Below are 21,820 nucleotides of genomic sequence, written 5' to 3'. Positions count from 1 at the left end.
CTCTTTGTTCTTAGTGCGGTTCGCTTTCACACTGCAAAGTTTCTAAATGGACCAAAAGAGCTAAAACAAGTCACGTGTGAGTAAACTCTCCTCACATTGGTTAGTTTCATGGTTTATTTTGCAGAGTCCCGCTCAGCTGTCAGGGAAATGGTAGTGGTTTGATGGTGTTTGACATTGTGCGCACAACGTGTCTGAAGATCGAGGACAGATGCGGTGGGGAGGGGTGAGAATGTTGCGCGATGTATTTGAGGACCGGGAGGGAGGCGCACGATTTCCGTGAGATTGTCAGAGTGTGTGCATTTGCGAGAGACTAATGAAACTTCCGGGATACTTGGGATGTCTGGAGTGACCTCCCACCCTACTCATAATTCTCTCTTCATATAGCCGTATGCCTATTACATATCCATCGTTTCAATCGAGCCAAGACCACCTCATTCAAGCGATCTAAGAGCGATTGTATTGGCGCGGATCCGAGCGCAATTGGTGGTTTAACACATTCCGAAACAAAAGTCTAGGTGTGAAAGCACTCTAAGTCTGAGCTCTGGCTGGGCCACTCAAAGATGCACATAATGATTTTACCAAGTACGATGCGATCCTGGAACAACATTCTTGTTTAAAAATGTAATCCATATAACCCAACCATAACTGCAAATTATTTGCAAAATCAGAGGGGAATATAAGTTGGATAACAACATGGAAGAGCATAAACATAACCATAAGCCTGAACTTAACATAAACAGTAAACATGTCCCTTAATTCTGATTGGCTGATTGGAATGTTGTTCCTGGATCAATATAGATGTTAATACAGGAACATGTCCTGCTTGGTGAAATCAGGTTAACGCTCAAACACATTCACAGAGTCGTCCTGTAGCTGCTCTTTTGTTATCTAGGCAAGAGGAACCGTCTCCCCAGTTTGAGGTTGAGAGCACTCTGGAGCAGGTTTTCATCATGAAGGTTTCTGCTGCATTTATTCTTTATCAATCCAAGTCTGGCAATTTCTTTCACTGAAAAACACCTTCACATCATTATACTGCCACCTCCATGTTTTACCGTTGGGATGGTATTGGCCAGGCAGTGAATGGTGTATAGGGGAGATCTGGGATGATTGTAACACAATTAAAAAAAAGCTAGAACTACAATCAAACAATTAAAGAGAGCACCTAAAACTACCTTTTTTCAGCTTCATGGCTGAAACTTTTATGCAAAGTACCCACATTTGTCTACTACAAATGTAAACAATTAAAATTCCTCATACCGTCACAGACATTGTAAGATGATGACAAATACAAAGTTGTCAGTTGTTACAAGCTACCCTACTACTGGGTAAGACATACTGGAATAAATTGTAACAGGTTGACAAAATGCACAAAAACTAAGCATGCTACTAGTGATATGCCACAACAACAGTTTTATTGTAAATAAATGACTGCAACAATGCAATATATGTGAATATTGGAAGTGTATGTGCATATTGTGTGTTTGTGTGTGCATGTCTGTACATGCACATTCATATGTGTGTATACTTTCAAAACATTTGTTTCAACCCACCCCACCACTGTCACCCATTGTTTAGCTAGCTGTATTGGCATGGTGCTTTGAAATTAGCAGGAGTTTGATACACCATTCTTTACTAGAGAAACTACAGTTTGATCTGATATAACTCATACAACATCATCTACAACGTAAGTACTAAACAAAATATTATTTTGTTTTTTAATCTTTCTTACTTCAGAATTTGATTGCAAGACTGGGAAATCTCCATATGTGGTTGTTAAGGAAACCTGAGGAAACTGAAAATGTCACATGACCCCTATCTTATCCCATATTCGTGAAATTGGTGGTGTTACAACTCTTGCTGTGTTTCAACTATACCCAGTCTCCCCTACACTCTAAAAAATGCAGTTTTTAACACAATGTCGGGTCAAATATGGACAGACCCACCACTGGGTTATGACAACCCAAAAATGTGGAGTTTCCTCAAGGTATAATGATTGCCATTCAGGTGAAAAAAGTTTGTCATTAGACCAGATCATTTTTTTTTGGAAAACTTCAGGATGTCAGGGCTGTCATGGAGTTTGGTGAAGTGCTGCAGAGAAGATCTTCAGGAAGGTTCTCCTTTCTACACAGCAAAATGCTGAAGCTCTTTCAGAGTGACCATCAAGTTCTTGTTCACCTTCATGACTAAGGTTCTTCTGCTTCAATTGCTTCATTTGTTCAGGCACTCTAGTATCCTAGTGGTTCCAAACTCCGATCGTTTATGGACGATGGAGGCCACTGTGCTCATTGGGACCTTTAGAGCCTACTCACAGTATGCTATCCGAATCGTGCCCAGGCCCGTTTGAGAAGTGTAAGTGCACTGAATCAAGCTCAGGCACGGTTCACTTGATCAGCCCTGGCCCGGTTGGAAGAGGTGGGCCAGAGCGCGGTTCACTTGGGCTTTGGCGCGGTACACTGGTGTGTGAGTGCAAAATGCGCCATAGCCTGAAACTGTAAGCAAGACGTGACTTTTAAGGGACTGTTTGATATGTATTTATTAATTATTCTTAAGGCTTGTACAACCGGGATGCTTTTTGTTTGCGATGATCATTATCGATTTTCAAGACGTTTTTCCGGATTCAAACACAATCGATTTTCATTGGTGTCGAGCAGAAGAGTATGCAAAATCACTCTTTGTTAGATGGCACTACACAACTTTAAGCTTCTGAAACTCGCTTGTAACAGAAGAAGACAAAGTTGACATGCTTGTTGTTATGGATGGTTCAAGTAGCAGCTCTAGCGATGAGGAAATTATTATTGTTCACCTGTGCAAAAAGCAGCTTCATGTTCATATCCCCTCTGGGCATCTTCTTCAGTGATCTTGCATTGACAGTTTTCTGCTTGAGTGCCTCCAAGTGCTGTTTTCTGTAACTTCAGCAGCTCCTTGCACGTGAACAAAAGTGCCAACCTAATTGGTGGAGAAGGTTTTGACGCAGCGCCTGGCGTTTTGTGCGTTTGTGTGCACTCACTCATTGACGTCCTTTTTTTAGTCACGAGGCTTTAAATGTCTATGGATAACGCGAGCAAAAAGCGTTCAGGTGTGCACAGGCCTTTACTGTTCAAAGAACGCAAACTGTCATAGATTATTTAACACACAAACCCCTCTCTGCATGACAGCTGCACCTTCAGCAAACCTCATAATTCCTGCAGCACGAGGATTTTACGATCGTTTATGAGTGTCAAAAGTGGCGGATCTGTTCGGCGAAATATTTGACAGAGTTTCACTGCATATCAAACGACTCAAACGATATAACTGATAAAGAAATCTCCGCTGTGCTGAGCGAAAGCATTTACTGAACAACACATCATATATGACTTTAGCGTGCCCAGGCCTGAATGTAATGTGAGTGTGGGCCCTTGGGGGAGACGGGAAGGGGGACAAGCATGCTTTGGCCCGGTTCAAGGCAACTGTACATAGTGTGAGTACACCCTTAATGTTGCAGTTTTTCTGTACCCTTTCCTAGATCTGTGCTTTGATACAAACCTGTCTCAAAGATCTGCTGTTCAGACAATTCATTGGACTTAATGGCCTGGTTCATGGTCTGAGACATGAAAGACATCTAAACAAACTCCAACATAACATCCACAATCGTCCCTCTTGTTGACCTTCAGAAGCTCCTCCATACGACTCAAGAAGACCATTGTTGCGCACAGGCGATTTAACCCTTAAAGTCCCTGTGTAACAAAAGCTGCAATGTTTTTTTTTTTTTTTTTGTGAAGTTTATTTATAAAGTCATTTTGGGGCAGCCGGCCCCACATTATTCACTTTTTGACTCACCAATCATACAATTCCTAAGCCATTATAGTTCCATATAACAGCCATCTTTGTTTCGAAGAATCCTCCCTTCCACTCCTAATCCTCCTCCTTTCCTAGATGGGTGGCACGGTGGCCCAGTGGTTAGCACTGTTGCCTCACAGCAAGAACTTCACTGTTTCTAGTCCTTACCAAGCCAGCTGACGTTTCTGTGCGGAGTTTACACTATCTCTTCCCGGCCCCAGCCCCAGCCCCAGCCCCAGCCCCAGCCCCCGGGCTAGAGGATCTTATGAGCTAAGGGCTCTCTCCCGGGACAGCATGCCAAACAAGCTTAATTATCAATCATCAGCTAAGTGTGACCTTGAATGAATTTTAAATGAGCAAACAGTGTGGCTTGCTTGTGTTTTCTACCATAGGCTTAATGGATGTAGTAAAGTAGGCATTTAATTCAGAAAGATCTACAAAAGGGTTTGAGGAGAGTTATTACAACCCAACAGAGTCCTCCTGCTCACTATTTCTGTTTGATGTCAAATCCGACAGTTTAACCAGCATGGTTAAGTGTGTTAGCCATGGCCATTACCTCAAAATCACGTAATCTGGTTATTAAACTGAAAACAAACAAGAAGTGCATTTTCAGATTAAAGACTAGTAGGGCAAACTTTTTTTTCTTAATGGCATGCACAGATGAATCGTTCCCCACAAAACTGGCAATGTGAGCTAACAAAATCATATGGTTAAGATTTGATTTGGGGACTCTACTTCAATGCACTGCAACTGTTAATTACCCTTTACCTATCAAATGTTTAATATAATCAAGGCCCCAGTATACTATAAAACACCTGCAAACGGAAACCTCTATGATAAGTATTCAATAAGTTTTATTAGTTGGATATATAAATCTTCTTAGGCTCATTGGTTTCCTCTGACATGAGAAAAAAAAAACATGAAAACAAACACATCCCTCTGATCAGATACTTCTTTAAATATTCTAATCTAAACACTCTCATTCTTGTTGTGCGTGGTGTACTAAATTTTGGTGAACATTTGTCAACCCATACCAAAACAAAACCAAACATAAATCCGCACTTATCGTAATATGCAGCTTTTTTTTTTTTCATCAAGTAAAATAAAAAAACAAATACAGCAAAATTAAAAGTGCACCCTTAAAGGTGCCAGGAAGAAACAAAAAGGGATTTTTAATGTGATGCCATAGAATAACTTGGTAACACTTTAATTTGATAGTCCATTTGAGTGTTAGTAGACTGTCTGCTTAATATCTGTTGATACTGCTCCTTCAACAGACATTTAACTGACTATAAAAAACCCTAACCCCAACCTAACAGTCTACTTTTAATCTAATGAGAATTAGTTGGCATGTAGATGCAATGTAACTTAAATTCAACAAACAGACCATCAAAATAAAGTGTGACCAAGAACTTTTCCCCAAGCTTCTTCAAAGAACTATTCATTTCAAATTGTAACAAACATTTTATCAATATAAATATTATTTATCACTATAAAAAAGCTTTAGTGGAATGAAAAATGTTTAAAGAAGTACCTATCAAGATCCTTGTGTTCTTGAAGTTTGTTTCAGTGGTTTAAATCTCCTTGTCCTTGTCTGCAGAACGCTGTGTTGGGTATTTGGATTTATCATGTATGATGTTATATTACATTCATTTTTTTTTTAAAGTGCAGATTTTCTCATTTTTCCACTCAATTCAGCAATGTCAGACACAAGAAAAACAGAACACCACCGCTCCGATGTTCAGAATTTGTTTACTTCTCAGCAACAAAGATCCACATTTGCAGAAAGTATATCAGGGCCTTGAGAATTCTTATTGACATTTTTAGAACTTCATCTATCAAATATTAAGCAAAACACACTATATTAAAATATAGTAGAAATTCTGGAGAAATTTGCTAGTAGCTTGAAGACAAATCAAGGAAAGAAAACATCACACAAACTTTGTTTTTTGCAACCATTTTTATATCTTCTGTGCACAATTTTGTGAGTGAAAATTAATAATCTTTTCAATGTTTTTTTTTTCTCCATGAAAAACATCATAATCAGTCTGAAAGAAAACAATTCACTCTTTGTCCTTTCACAGGCATTAAGAGAAAAAGTGAGGAAATGCATTTTTACATCAAGTCCATGTTTCATTCTATTCACAATCACAATCATTCCAGGTTTTCTCTATATATATTTATGTGTTTTTAGTTTGTAGGAAATCAGTCTCTGGTCATTGCAGGCCAGAAGAATCGAAGCAGAAGAAAAGTCCTTCTACAAATTTGTCCATTCATTCATTCTTAAGTTTTTTTTTCTTTTTTTTTTTTCTTTCTTCACCCTCGTCCCCCCTTGGGAATTAAGGAGGAATACAATCACAGTCTGATCTGAGGAAAAAAAAAAAATTCCGGTAACACAGCTTTGATTCTCCCACAGGCAGAGTAGCGGCACTGAGAGTGTGTTTTTCGAGCGTGTCGGGAGAGCACACAGTAGTCCGTAAGTGGCTAATGATGGTTTACATGATGGTTATCATGGTGACTGTGTGGGCGGGCTGCTCTGGGCGGAGTTGGGAGAGAGGGAGGGGCTACAACTGCCCGGAGTAGTGGCGGAGGCCCGTGAGCCCTGTGCGCCTGAGGAGCTCTCCAAACCCTCAGAGTTCTCCAACATCTCCTGGATTAGAGGAGGCATGGAGCCCGGAATCTCCATCTTCAGGGTGATCACACGCTCCGCTCCTGAGAGAGATAAAAAAATAAAAAAAAGAATTAAAACTGGAATAGTAGTCTTTCACAATACATCATTTTCTCTAGATTGGGGGCTCGTCCGGGATACAGCGCCTTTGACAATTACAGGATTTGACAATTCAACGATCACTGAATTTAATGCAAATTCAAGCAAATGTTAAATGCTCCATTTTGTGGAACTTGCACATTTTTTGTGGAGCCTATATTGTCACAGCAAAACAATAAAATAAATGGTGTAAACTACACTGCAAAATTTGCTAAAACTCACCACAAAAATCATTTTTGTTGCAAAAATCTCTGATTATTATAATTTTGGACTAATATTGACTACATATCCTGACAAATATCGGCATCCTTGGTAACTATGTCTATATTGTTTAACATTTTAATATAAAAAAAGCTGAAGAAGCTTTATTGGATGAGAGTAGGGGCTTTTTCTTTTTTAACCCTTTCAAACTATTTGAGTTTAGTGATATAGCTGATGTTTTCCTAACTACATGCAACATGTTGCAATAAAAGGTATCTTTTCCATGCTAAAATTTAACAAATAAAATTTTACATAAATAAACAGTTTTTATCCTAATCATCTGTGAATTGGGCAAACTTTCTATTTTAGAAACAATTTCCATTTCTGCTATAATGTGGCAGAATAAAAGGATAAACTAATAAGACACTGATCACCTCAGGAACAGATTATTATGGAGTCAATCTAGAGCCACATATACAGTACTTGCAAAACAAAATAAAGTTTTGGAAACAAAAAGTATTGAGCAAAAAATAAATAAAAATAAAAGCAAATCTCCAAAAATTGCAAAGTGAAAATTAATTTTTTGAGAAATAATAATACATTTTGCTAATAAAAATAAAGAACTGCAAAGGGAAAATTAGGTTTTGAGAAATAAAAATGAAATTTGCAAAAAAAAAAAAAAAAAAAAGACTGCAATTAAAAATCAAGCAGTGCCTTTACGGCAGGCCCGGACCTGCCTCCATTTAAGCGACGTCATCACCTGGAGACACAGTATCACTGAGGTGGTCTTACAGCCCAGTAGGTCTGGGCCTGCTGTAAACGCCCATGTTCCCTTGACCCCGCCACCTTTTTAAATCAGGACCACAAAGTAAAATGCGCATTAAAAAAAAGCTAATCAAAATAAGCATTGCAATTGACTGGACGGGTTTTGTAAAGGCAATGGTAAAAATGTTTTGTAAATATATATAGTTTTTTTATTGCAAATATTTGAGTTTTTTTTTTTTTTTTGCACTGCTTGATTTTTATTTGCAGTTCAGTTTGCAAATGTCATTTTTATTTCTCAAAACTTAATCACCCCTTTAGATTGACTCCATAGATTATGTGCTTTATTTGGTGTAAATTCTACCAACATGATATTAAATATCATTTGATGTGAGGTTTATTGCCATAACGCTGAAAGAAGGAGCAGATAACTCCAAAAACCCCAGTCACCCATTAGCCCTATGTTAATTCAATTAAAAGCTATTACCATTTGATTACCAAATGTTTCTGGATGTTGTCACGCTGTGTTTGGTGTAGACAGCCAAATTGCTTGTCGTTGGAATCTTGTAACGTCGGTATTAAACTAACCTTTGTATTTCCTCATATTTATAGCCATAAACAAAGTAAAACATCAATTGAAATATATACCAATCATGGCGCCAATCTGTTTGGCAGACAAAATATAGTAGTATTATAGTTTAGACTATGTAGATAGTTTCACCCAAAAATGAAGATTCTGTCATGATGAACTCACTCAACGCTTGTTCAAAATGTATTTCAAGATACAAAAGCTACACTTGTATTTTTCTACCTACAAGACATGGCCTAATAGGGGAAAAAAAGCTGAATTCTCAGCTCACCCTTTGCACTGATGCTCCTCAGATCAGTAATCTTCATCAGCATCTTAGGGAACATGTGTGGTTTGTGTGGCCTTCTGTTCCTCACGTAGATCTTCAGTGCTTCCAGAAGGGGTTCCTGCAGTACATCCACCTTATCAGCCTGTTCCAGGTCCTGCCGATCTGCACAAATCAACAAACACCACTTCATATTCAGCTCACAACACCTTGTGAAATCCAGCTCTCAGGCTGTTGGTAGGAGAGCGTACAGATACACACTAAGACTGGAAGAATATCAGAGAAAATACCGGTGAACCTCACGAAAAAACTAGCAGAAATGTTAAAATCATCTTTAACCTTAACATTAAAATAATGTAATAGATTCTTTTTGCAGTGTAACACTATCAAATTGAACATTTCCCCTCATAATTGTTCTTCATGAATAAAAGAAATCTTGAAGTTGAAAACTGAATGAACAATTACATAAATACAATTAAAGTATATACTTGATATAACAATTTATATACTAAAATATTATTTCAATTACAAATTATTTATAAATTTATGTCAGCATTTAAGGTTACACTTTACCAGAGGGATCATTCGTTATTAATCACTAATTCTTTAAGTAAGAACAATCATTCATTACACATTTTTTGCATTTGTAACAGTACAGGGATATATAAGTACACCCCTGACAAATCTCTCTTTTAAATTAATATTTTTAGTTGGATGCTATTTAATATTATTTTCGTGCATATACATTAGATTGGTCAGTACTGAAGCCAAATCTGAAGCTTGTCTAACAAAATGACTAACGATAAGGGTCCAAAAACGAGTAAACCCAAATTTATGTTATAGAAAAATAATTAATATAAATTTTAAAAAGACAAATGAAAAGAAGCAAAAAAAAAAAATAGAAAAATTTAGTAGAAATTTTGTAGGTTGTAATTTATTTTTGCAATATTTTACTTACATTTTATTGTATTATCTTTCAATTTCTAAATATATTTGGTGGCTAAAATATTATTTTAATAAATATATCTGTTTAATAAATCTGTTTTGTTTAAATGTACCAAAATACATTGCCTATGTTCACTAAGAAAAGGATAAAAATATAAATTTTCAAAATGGGGTGTTATCAATTACGCTGAGCACTGTAAATATGGTTTTCACATCAACATATGTTATCGTTTACATTTTAATTTTTTTTTTATTTGCGTAAAATGACAATTAGTCAAAAATGACAAACATGTTTCATCTATTTTTACAGAATAAAGTTTAACTTATATTTAAGATATTTGCAAAAGTTGATGAGACAATCCAGAGCTAAAAATTATTTTGCTGTTTGTTCAAACTACTTATTTAAAATCAGTTAAATTTATTTATTACCATTTTTTAAGTTTTAAGTTGAACTTAATATGTGTAAATCTACTTAAATTATGAAGTTAATTGATTTGAGTTGGGAAAAATGTGAAAAAATGTGTTAATCTGACCAACTGTCAAAGAAACTGCAATGTTTTTAAATTGAAAATGTGAAGAAATGCTATCCGACCTACAGTCGAAGTCAGAATTATTAGCCTCCGATTAGAGCTTTTTCTTTTTTAAATATTTCCCAAATGATGTTTAACAAAGCAAGGAAATTTTCACAGTATGTTGGATAATATTTTTTCTTTTGAAAAAAAAATCTGATTTGTTTTATTTCGGCTGGAATAAAAAACATTTTAAGGTCAATATTATTAACCCCTTTAAGCAATAAATTTTTCGATAGCCTACAGAGCAAACCATCATTATACAATAGCTTGCCTAATTACCCTAATCGGCCTAGGTAACCTAATTAACCTAGTTAAGCCTTTAAATGTCACTTTAAGCTGTATAGAAGTGTCTTGAAAAATATCTAGTCAAATATTATTTATTGTCATTATGGCAAAGATAAAACAAATCAGTTATTTGAGATACAATATATATATATATATTGCAAATATCCTAAATATAAGTTAAACTTTATTCTGTAAAAATAGAAACATGTTTGTCATTTTTGACTAATTTTCATACATTCATTAATTTTCTTTTCGGCTTTATCCCTTTATTAATATGGAGTTGCCACAGCGGAATGAACCCTCAACTTATCCAGCATATGTTGTACGCAGCGGATGCTCTTCCATCTGCAACCCATTACTGGGAAACTTGACTAATTGTCATTTTATGCAAAAATAAAATAGTTGTAAATGATAACATGTGGATGTGGAAACCATATGCAATAAATGTGTAAGGAATTATCGTTCTTTCTTATGAGAATAATTTGTTTCTAGAGATATGCTAGATTCATTAATTTGGCTTTGAGTAAATGTTAATATTCGTTCTATTATATACAGTTAAAGTCAGAATTATTTGCCCCCCAGTTGATTTTTTCCGCCACTTTTGTTTAACAGAGAAAAGATTTTTGTCAACACATTTCGAACATTATAGTTTTGATAACTCATCTCTTATAACTGATTGATCTTATCTTCGCCATGAACACAGCAAGTAATATTTGACTAGATATTTTTCAAAATTTTTCAAGCAACAACTGACTGGGACAGAATAATAATTAATAATATTAATTAGTAGTATTTTCATTGTAATTTAAACTACCCCTTCAACATATACAGTACATTAAGAAACAAAAAGAAGGAGCTTTGATACTCTGGGGAAGAATATCTGAGTGCATCAATTACATCAGGTTTCCACATTTTTGTTGTGCTTGAATATTAAAGCGGCCCTCCTATGAATTGTCAGTCACTGATATGGCCCCCTGCCAATTTGTGTTTTAGACCCCTGATCTAGAGAAACTGTATTTTTTTTTATATATAAACAAAATGCATCACTCTAAATCAGGGGTGTTAAACTCAAATCCTGGAGGGCCGAAGCCCTGCACAGTTTAGTTCAATCCCTGCTCCAACACACTTACCTGTAGGTTTCAAACAAGCCTGAAGGACTCAGTTAGTTTAATCAGGTGTGTTTAATTAGGGTTGGAACTAAACTGTGCAGAGCTGCTGCCCTTTTGGAACTGAGTTTGACACCTGTGCTCTTAATAGTTTGAATGCAATACCGCCACCAAACACTGTGAGGCACTAGACCTCCATGTATCAACAGATATTGATATGCATATAAAACTCCATTATATAACACTGGCACAGTATGTTAGACTGTTTACATGACATTCATGTATTCAGAAAATACCCCACCACCCACCAAACTGCACTACATGAGGTCTACAGTTTCAAAAAAGGCATACAAAATACAATGTACACAAGTATAAATGCATAGCATGTACTATATGACACAACTATATGTAAATATATTTTATAACAACCCATATCTGTGTTAAAGTGTGTGTCTGTGTACCTCCACACAGCAGACATATAGCACTGAGCAGTCCCGTCTCAGCGTCATCCATCTCTAGCGGTAGTAGCTGATTAGCGAAAGCGAACACCAGGTCTGTTAGCGGACCGAAGCCTGCGTTGTGCATCTGTGTTCGGTTGAGTGTTAAACCATCAGAGAACGTCATGGTGTCCTGCTCGGGCGTGTAGCGGGTGCAGATCCTCAGAATCTAAAACCCAGAAACACAAGGGAGACTTACAGCACCATTTTTAACTGGCAGAGACACAGTGATGATCGAACATAGATCAACAACATTTCTAAAAAAGAATTAAGATTTTTTTTTGTTTAAAAGTCGTATAGACAAAAAATAGCATGCTAAACTAATATATAATCTATAATTTAATCCAGGGGTGCTCCAAATGACTTTGGTCCTCCAAAGTTCAGCTCCAACCCTGATCAAACACACCTGAACCAATTAATTAGGACCTGAAAAGCACTTCATAAGTACAGGCAAGTGTGTTTGATACGGGTTGCAACTGAAATCTGCAGAAAGGTAGAGCTCTAGGATCAGGGTTGGTCACTCCTGATTTAATCTGTAGTCTTTAAACTTAAGCGAAGTCTAATCGATTTGTTTTTTCTAAGAATTTTTTTATTGGTATTTTGGTATATTTATTGCAGTTCTGAGACATTTTGGTTTTCATCATTTATGAACCACAATATAATATATTTGAACAGCTTTAAACTGACACAAAGGAAAGTAAATTAAGACATTTCTTTTTACTAATATAAAAATAGCATTTTATTTTAATCAAATTAATTCAATTAATGAGCTGAAATTGATAGCTCTAAATATAATATAATATAATATAATATAATATAATATAATATAATACAATACAATAAAATATAATATAATATAATATGATATAATATAATTTAATATAATACAATATAATATAATATAAGATAAGATAAAATAATATAATATAGTCAAATATATTAAAATATAACTTAATATAGTCTAATATAATATAATATAATATTATATAAGATAGTCTTATATAATATAATATAATATAATAAAATATAATATAATATAATATAATATAATATAATACAATATAATATAATATAAGATAAGATAAAATAATATAATATAGTCAAATATATTAAAATATAACATAATATAGTCTAATATAATATAATATAAAATAATATAATATAATATAATATAATATAATATAATATAATATAATATAATATAATATAATATAATATAATATAATATAATATAATATAATACAGGGTAAATTTGGATGTTCATCATTTATGTACCAAAATAAAAAAATAAATAAAAAAATGATAACACTACAATAAGGGACATGTAGTTAATGTAATTACTAACATGAATAAACAACAAACAGCACATTTATCAAAGTATTAATTCATTTTTGTAAATATTGGTAATTGAAAATACAGTAGTTCATTGTTAGTTCATGATAATGCCTTACTAAACATTGAACTATGGTTAGTAAATTCTGTACAAGCATTGTTCACGTTAGTAAATACAAAATCTAACTTTAACTAGGTGGCCCATATTGTAAAGTGTTATATGCGGTAAATAAATGTTGACAAATAAAATTATAATAATACAGAAATATCCAATTATTTTGTTTAATGACATTTTCCCCCATAACTAAATGAATGAGTTAAAACAGCCCCTAATATAATATAATATAATATAATATAATATAATATAATATAATATAATATAATATAATATAATATAATATAATATAATATACAAAAATTATGTTATTTCTACTGAAATAATACATAAGCATTTATAATGCATATATATTATAAATATTTATATACAAAGTCAAGTAATACACTAGATATAAAATCAATACATTCAATTTGCTTTTGTCAAACACAATAAAATACCATTAATATACATCAGTCGAAGGTTTTAAAGTAAATTAGGTGTACTTATCTTTCTATTATTTGTTTTCCTAATCTGCAATAAACAGAAAGCTTAAAAGATTTAGATTTCACTATGAATGCACATTCCATAAAATAAGTGATCTTTTTCCACAAAGGAGAGCTTGTAAGGTTTGAACTTACAACCTTGAAAAGTCCTAAGGTGTTTAACCAATGCAACCTTTAGCTTTGACCTTTGAGTGTGCAGATCTGGGCTTGTTCTCACCAGTATGTCGAGGCAGGCGGCCTTCAGCAGGGTGATCTGGTCTGCAATGGTAAGGGTGGTGAACCCTGGCAGCTGCTTAGCAAACTCCACTGTCTTTATGATACACTTTGTGGAGAGTTCGCTAAACTTATCCCATAAATCCACATCCAGGGCCACACGCCGCTCCGAGCTATTACTCTACACACAAAGAGAGAGAGAGAGAAATAGAGAGAGAGATGCAAATCAGGTACAGTGCAGTACACAAATATGAAAAAGAAGCCTATTCTGCTCATTAAAGCATTCATTCATTCATCATTTGATTAGTCCCTTTAATTCTAAAATTCCTCTTGGCAAATTTATTGTAATACGGATGGGTATATATTCAGCCCACAGTCCTCAATCTAGTTTGGTTTTTGGCCCTTTAAAGGAAAAAGTTTGGGCACCCATGATCTAATCTGATTTAATGATTTATCCTAAGCTAAGCTAAAAGTGTTCAACTCTCTCTTTCTCAGCCTCTTGTTTATGATTAGTTATTTCACATTAAAGGCAATAAAAAATAAAAAAATAAACATTTTTTGCCATAAATGTGAAATTACTGAACCTACATACAAAAGCCTACTGTTAGAAAAATTTCATTTTAGAAGAAAATCTCAGATGGCACTTGGAGGTTTTTGCATCTGAACTGTATTTTCAGTGTAACAGTTATATCAAATAAATGCCATCATTTTAAATGATCTTTTCATCAAAGAATCCTAAAAATCTATTCCAAAAATATACGAAGCAGCATTAATAATGTCTGAAACAGTGACACATGAGCACCGCACAGAAACACAAGGGAGGAACAGCACAGAGTTCTGGGAGTTATTGAGCATATCTATAATTACAGCATTGATTTATCGGTCTGTGTCAGCTCATTACATAAAAAAATGACAAAGTCAAAACAATCAGGTTGCATAATCACTGATGCAGATTTAATTCAGGCTGCAAAAAAAAAAAAAAACAATATTAAATTGTAGTTTTCTCTGTTGTGAATGTAACGTGATGCATTGTAGTGATGCTGTATAATGTAGCAGTCATGCATTCATGGAGCATGGGATAGCAGTTTTCAGAGTGGGATGTAGACTTTGAATGTGATCAGGCTAATATTAGCATTTTCCAAGATCCCCTATTGCACTTTAATGAGAGCTTATTTTGAAATTTAAACACAAGTGCCTACTTTAAAGGGACAGAAAAGTCCTCGGTCGCTGAAGCTTTTAAAAGTCGAATCTGTCAATGTTTAAAATCTGTACTTATCAGAGGATCCATCTATAAGCAGATATGTGAGCTATCCGTAAACAAATACACTGATAGAGGCAGATTTAAACACTCCAGTTTCTGTGTAAGCACACTTGTAAACCAGCGATTATTATTAGAGCCAAACACAGCCATATCTGCTGAGAGCGTTAACATAATGGGAACTATTTTAACGATCTAAGTGCATACCTGTCAACCCTCCTATCATCCTTTAAAGTTTTTTTCTCCCATATATATATATATATATATATATATATATATATATATATATATATATATATATATATATATATATATATATATATATATATATATCTATATATATATATATATATATATATATATATATATATATATATATATATATATATATATATATATATATATATATATATATATATATATATATATATATATATCTATATATATATATATATATATATATATATATATATATATATATATATATATATATATATATATATATATATATATATATATATATATCTATATCTATATATATATCTATATCTATATATATATATATATATATATATATATATATATATATATATATATATATATATATATATATATATATATATATATATATATATATATATATATATATATATATATATATATATATATATATAAATATATATATATATATATATATATATATATATATATATATATATATATATATATATATATATATATATATATTTTTTTTTTTTTAATATGAAGGATGGCAATAAATATTAAAGAGGTGATCCTCCCAATACGCAACCCAACCCCTAGTTATCGCCCCTTGCTCTTTAATGTGAATCTGTTATGCGCTTTAATTTTATTTAACATGAAAACACATTGAAATAAATATAAAAACATTGTCTATAATAGTGTTGTCCCTGTCCTAAACTTTTAAAAGTGTCCATTTCCCGTCAACTTTTAAGCGCCGCTGAACGCGTTCATAAACAGCGCTGACTTGCCATAGCCATAGAAATGGTTGTGACTGGCTGTCAAGGTCATCAGTTTACCGCTCTTTACAGATCGCAAACACAAATAGATGGACTTTGGAGCACTTTAAAGCTGTGAAGATCAGTCAGTTTATCAGCGGATCGCTCGTCTGTGTTTGCACACGGTAAACATTAGAGAAGTGCGGTGAAGTGATGATCTTCAGGGCCAATCACAGTCATTTCTGTTGAGCATGTGAACACCATGGCAAATCAGCGCTGTTTAAGAACGCCATCAACAGAACTAAAATGTTAACGAAAAATAGACTTTACCAAAATTTTGTATCGTGACAAGTAGGGTTGGGCAGATAGATGATGCCATTGTCCATCGCAACACGATGGTGAGCCGGCATCATGATCCTCCACCCCCGTTGCAAATCCGCTTGCAATAAATACACACTCAGGCCCTGTTTACACTAATAGGTCTTAGTTTTTAAAAGGCCTTTTAGAACGAAAATGATCCACATCCGCACTGGCGTTTAGTATTTCCGAGCAGCCCTCCTTCCACACTGTTGAAAATGCACATCACATGACCACACACACATATTAACACACAGGCACACACAGACACACACACACTGTCATGCGCTCGATACAGCGGGTCCAGGCAGTCAGCGAGTCAATAGACTGCCCTCAGATACTGTGGGCTGGTTCCTGCTGTTTGTCCACCTTTTTCAAAGACACCATTATAAGACACAGATCAAACTGCCTATTCACGCCTATTCACAAGTCCCGTGGAAAAAGTGATTGACAGGTGGTAATTATGTGTGTAATTTATCTTTATTCGTTTACTGTATGATTTGTTTATGGGTAAAACAAAGACCATGCTTGTCAGGTAGTTAAAATAGAAAATGTAGTAGAAAATGAGCGTTTTTAACTCCTCCCTCAACCTCCTGCTGGCCTGCAGGTACCCACGCTAGTGGATGCTGCTCTCTCATTGGCTGTAGGTGATCGCGGATGTTATTTTCAATCAGAACTCATTCCACACGGCATGATTTGAATCGCCGACAGCTCCAGATATTTAGCATGCCAAATATCTCACCAGCATTGGCAACTCATCAGCGATTCTCTCAGATCGTTTCTTTGAAAGTTCATACTGTGTGATTGTCACTCCTGTGAATTGCAGACAAATGCCTGAAGTCACAGGTACATCTGTGACTTCAGGCATTTGTCTGCGATTTCTCAAAACCTGTCGCTGAGTCAAAATCAGGGCTAAAATCATGCAGTCTGAACCTGGCATTAGTGGCAGTAGTTTGTTTCCATGCAACAGAAACATGACGTTGAGAAGCCTTTAAGATTGACGGTGACAAAATGAAGCGCGGTTAATCGTAAAATCGGCTAATGGTGGCATCTCTAATAGCGATACTAGTGCAGGGGGAGTTCGGCCCGCAGGCCGCCAATAGAATAGCCCTGGCCTTTGAGGAGGTGGTGGTTTTTATATTTATGCACACAATAAAAATAATCTTTTAATATTGAGGCCTGGTTGTGGCACTGCTGTGGAATTGTTGGCTTCTGCAGTGCTGTCAGGAACAATCATTATCAGTAATGAACTACATGCATTGTCTAATTGTCTAAGTCCATTTTACGAAATATAAGGAATATACTATCATATGTTTTTATACACACACACACACACACACACACACACACATATATATATATATATATATATATATATATATATATATATATATATATGCACCAATCAAGCAAAATGCTATTTAGAGTTTGAATAAACCACGTGACTGTGAGTATTTTTGAAGAATGCACTGGAAAATACACACATAAAAGAAATATGTTGGTGCGTAATAGAAAATAGAGTGAATGTTCAGCCTTACCGTGGTGTATTTGCCGAGCTGACAGAGCGAGGGGAAGGTCTCTTGGTGGGCTTTTCTAACTCTGTCGATCATCTGCTCTGTGTCTGGGCTCAGCGTGTAGTTCTCTGTGCATTCGGGCTTTTTCTCTTCTTTCTTCTTCTTATTTCTGTCATTCCTCACCGCTACACAGACAGAAAGACACACGACAGAGATCAGTGCTGGTTCGGCAGATTAAACATGGCTGAAAAATGAAAAGCTGGCAATTCGGCTAATCCACAACGCAAGTGAAGGAAAGCCTGATTATCTGCATGTTAAAATATGAATGGCTTGAACTAAAATGTTTTCGGAGCTGCTGTGAATGGAGACATTATGCACAGATTAGGCCAGACAATAGTTGGATTTCTTTCTTGCATAATGCAACACCACTTATATTGTTATAAGTAAAACAGATTGAAGCTATACAATATTATATTTTTGCATATACATTAGATTGGTTAGTACTGAAACCAAATATGGGTCTTGTCTAACAAAATAACTTACGATAACGGTCCAAAAACAAGTACACCCAAATTCATGTTATAAAAAAATATTAAATACTAAATTTAAAAAGGAAAAATCAAGAGAACCAAAAAAAAAATTTAAAAATGTAGTTTAAATTTTGTAGGTTGTAATTTTTTTGCACAATTTTGCTTGATTTCATTCACATTATCTTTCAACTTCTAAATGTGTTTGGTACTAAAATATTTTTTAAATAAATATATCTGTTTAATAAATCTGTTTAGTTTAAATTCACCAAAATAACTCAACTATATTCACTGAGAAATGGAGAAAAATGTTTTTTTTTTCAAAATGCACAAATACAGTGTATAGACAGACAGTTAGTTAAAACGATATGCATTAAAAACAATTACCAAAAAAAACCATGAAAAACTATATATATATAGTTATTCATATATATATATATATATATATATATATATATATATATATATATATATATATATATATATATATATATATATATATATTCATATATGAATATATATATATATATATATATATATATATATATATATATATATATATATATATATATATACATATTCATTCAAACAGATGAATATTCATATTACATAAAATTATTATTATTAGTTATGTATTAGTTTTATATGTTTATATATATATATATATATATATATATATATATATATATATATATATATATGTATATATATATATATATATATATATATATATATATATATATATATATATATATATATATATATATATATATGTGTGTGTGTGTATATATATATATATATATATATATATATATATATATATATATATATATATATATATATATATATATAAACATATAAAACTAATCCATAACTAGTAATAATAATTTTATGTAACATGAATATTCATCTGTTTTAATATTATAACGTAATCCAGGGATTCATAACCGGTGGGAAAACCTGCTTCAGAGTGCTCTTGACCTCAAGACTGGGGCGATAGTTCATCTTCCGACAGGACAATGAGCCAAAAGTACACTGCCAAAATATCAATGGAGTGGCTTCACAACAACTCTGTGAATGTCCTTGAGAGGCCTAGCCAGAGACCAGACCTAAATCCTATCTCTGGAGACATCTGAAAATGGCTGTACATCGTCCCTTATCATCGAACATGATAGAGCTTGAGAGGTACTGCAAATAGGAATGGGCATAAATTCCCAAAAGACAGGTGTGCCAAGGGTTTGGCATCATATTCAAAAAGACTTGAATTACTGACAAAGGTGCATTAACAAAGCATTGAGCAAAGGCTGTGAATGCTGATGTACATGTGATTTTTCAGGTTTTTTTGTTTTAATAAATTTGCAACAATTTCAAAACTTTTTTTCTCATTGCCACTATGAGGAATTATGTGTAGAATTTTGAGGTAATAAATGAATTGAATCCATTTTGGAATAAGGCTGTAACATAAAAAAAGTGTTAAAAAAGTAGAGAGCTATGAATACCTTCCGGATGCACAGCAGCTTAAAATGTACTTAAATATTCTATTATAACTATTTGATTTATTATTAAATATGTCGTATTAAAATGATCGAAGTAATGGCATTTCCCATTTTCTGTGATTGATTACTTTGAACTTAAAACTTAAAGCTAAAACTTCCAACTGCTGCACGGCAACTAGGACTACATTCCCAGTTATATAAAGCAACTCGTCACGCAAATGTAAAGGTAACAATGATTCAAGTTATAATAACCAGCCTCTGTGTGCTTCACGCCTGCGACTCTTACTGCATCAAAGTCCCACACGTCAGTTGATTCACAAACTATCAAGACAAAACATTCAATAAGACATTTATTCATTTATTGAAGAAAAGGCTATGCAATTGTAAGAATATCTGAAGCAATTCAGGAGCTTTGAATCTGTGAATGTTTTAAGAAAATTAAATGGATATTATTATGGTGTAGAAAAATGAGAGAATAATAGTAGAAGGTGGGCGACACGGTGGCACAGTGGGTAGCACAATCGCCTCACAGCAACAAGGTTGCTGGTTGGAGCCTCGGCTGGGTTAGTTGGCATTTCTGTGTGGAGTTTGCATGTTCTCCCTGTGTTCGCGTGGGTTTTCTCCGGGTGCTCCGGTTTCCCCCTACAAGTCCAAAGACATGGTATTGGTGAATTGGGTAAGCTAAATTGTCCATAGTGCATGTGTGTGAAGGATCTTTCCCAGTGATCGGTTGCAGCTGGAAGGGTATTCGCTACATGAAACATATGCTGGATAAGTTGACAGTTCATTCCGCTGTGGCGACCCCAGAGTAATAAAGGGACTAAGTCGAAAATAAAATGAATGAATGAATAGTAGAAGGCGAAAAAAATATTTTGCTAATAGATAAAAGTTTAAAATAAACATTTTTTTTTTTCTCTAGACAATCTGTTTAGGAGAACAGGTCAGACAAAATGAAAAAAATTTTGGAGAAGGAGGTGGGCCTCGAAATGAAAAAGGTTGACAACCCCTGATGTACTCCATAGATCGCTGGTGTCTTTTATACTTTAGCCACACTAAATCATACTTTTAAATTGTAAATTTATGTTATTATTTTAATATTTAAGATAGCATAAGAGTCATTTTAATATCTTAACATATACAAATTTTCTCTAAATAATAATAATAAAAATAATAAATATAAATAGACTTTATTATAAATAACAATAAAAAATAAATTGAAACTAGTGGTGGGCCTTTATCGGCGTTAATGTGCTACGTTAACGTGAGACTCGCGTGATTAAAAAATTTTAGAAATTTAAAAGAAATTTCCTTAATTTAAAATTTTCCGTAAATTTCTGTAATTTACCATCTATTATTTTATGGTAAATTTCTGTAACTTAACAGCTGTTATTTTACTTGTTTTTTTCCAGCACCCCAAAATCAGATAAAAAACAAATAAAAAACATAAAATAACAGATTTTTTTTTTCTCAGTGCAGTCTAAAACAAATAACATTTATTATCATTTATTGAAAATTGGTATATTTTACAAATTTCAAAATACTTTGCATGCTATCCTAACTTCTAAAAACTAAAATAAAAATAACATAAGCTGACTATTAATGTGAGCATGTGATTTAAGAAAGAAATCAAGTGGACAAAAAAAAAACAACAGATTTCAATAAGGTCGACAGGAAACAGTGAGGGATGAGAGAGGCAAGAAAAGAAGAGAAAAGTTGTGCGAGTGGCAGTGAAAGACTGTTT

General features: G+C 33.7%; 2 protein-coding genes across 6 annotated transcripts in view; one reads left to right on the top strand and one right to left on the bottom strand.

Moving 5' to 3' along the window:
- Nucleotides 1-21,820, top strand: part of get4 (guided entry of tail-anchored proteins factor 4) — a 707,996-nt gene that overhangs the window by 247,168 nt on the left and 439,008 nt on the right. The gene's annotated exons all lie outside the window — the stretch shown is intronic.
- The window catches only part of raraa (retinoic acid receptor, alpha a), a 333,795-nt gene continuing 317,526 nt past the window's right edge, over nt 5,552-21,820 (bottom strand). For 2 of the 5 annotated variants that reach the window (XM_087274661.1, XM_087274660.1), the window contains 5 exons: nt 18,081-18,241; nt 13,955-14,131; nt 11,770-11,974; nt 8,407-8,565; nt 5,552-6,528 (listed from right to left, as the gene is read on the bottom strand). In XM_087274661.1, the coding sequence (XP_087130787.1) occupies nt 6,326-6,528; nt 8,407-8,565; nt 11,770-11,974; nt 13,955-14,131; nt 18,081-18,241 (905 nt within the window). In that variant the 3' untranslated portion in view covers nt 5,552-6,325. 5 annotated transcript variants of the gene reach the window in all.

This window comes from Danio rerio, chromosome 12 (assembly GCF_052040795.2).
Source record: "Danio rerio strain M-AB ecotype USA chromosome 12, GRCz13ab, whole genome shotgun sequence".
In the NCBI taxonomy this organism is placed as follows: domain Eukaryota; kingdom Metazoa; phylum Chordata; class Actinopteri; order Cypriniformes; family Danionidae; genus Danio; species Danio rerio.
Note: the sequence above shows the minus strand (reverse complement) of the source record. Positions and strands in the feature narration are given on the sequence as shown.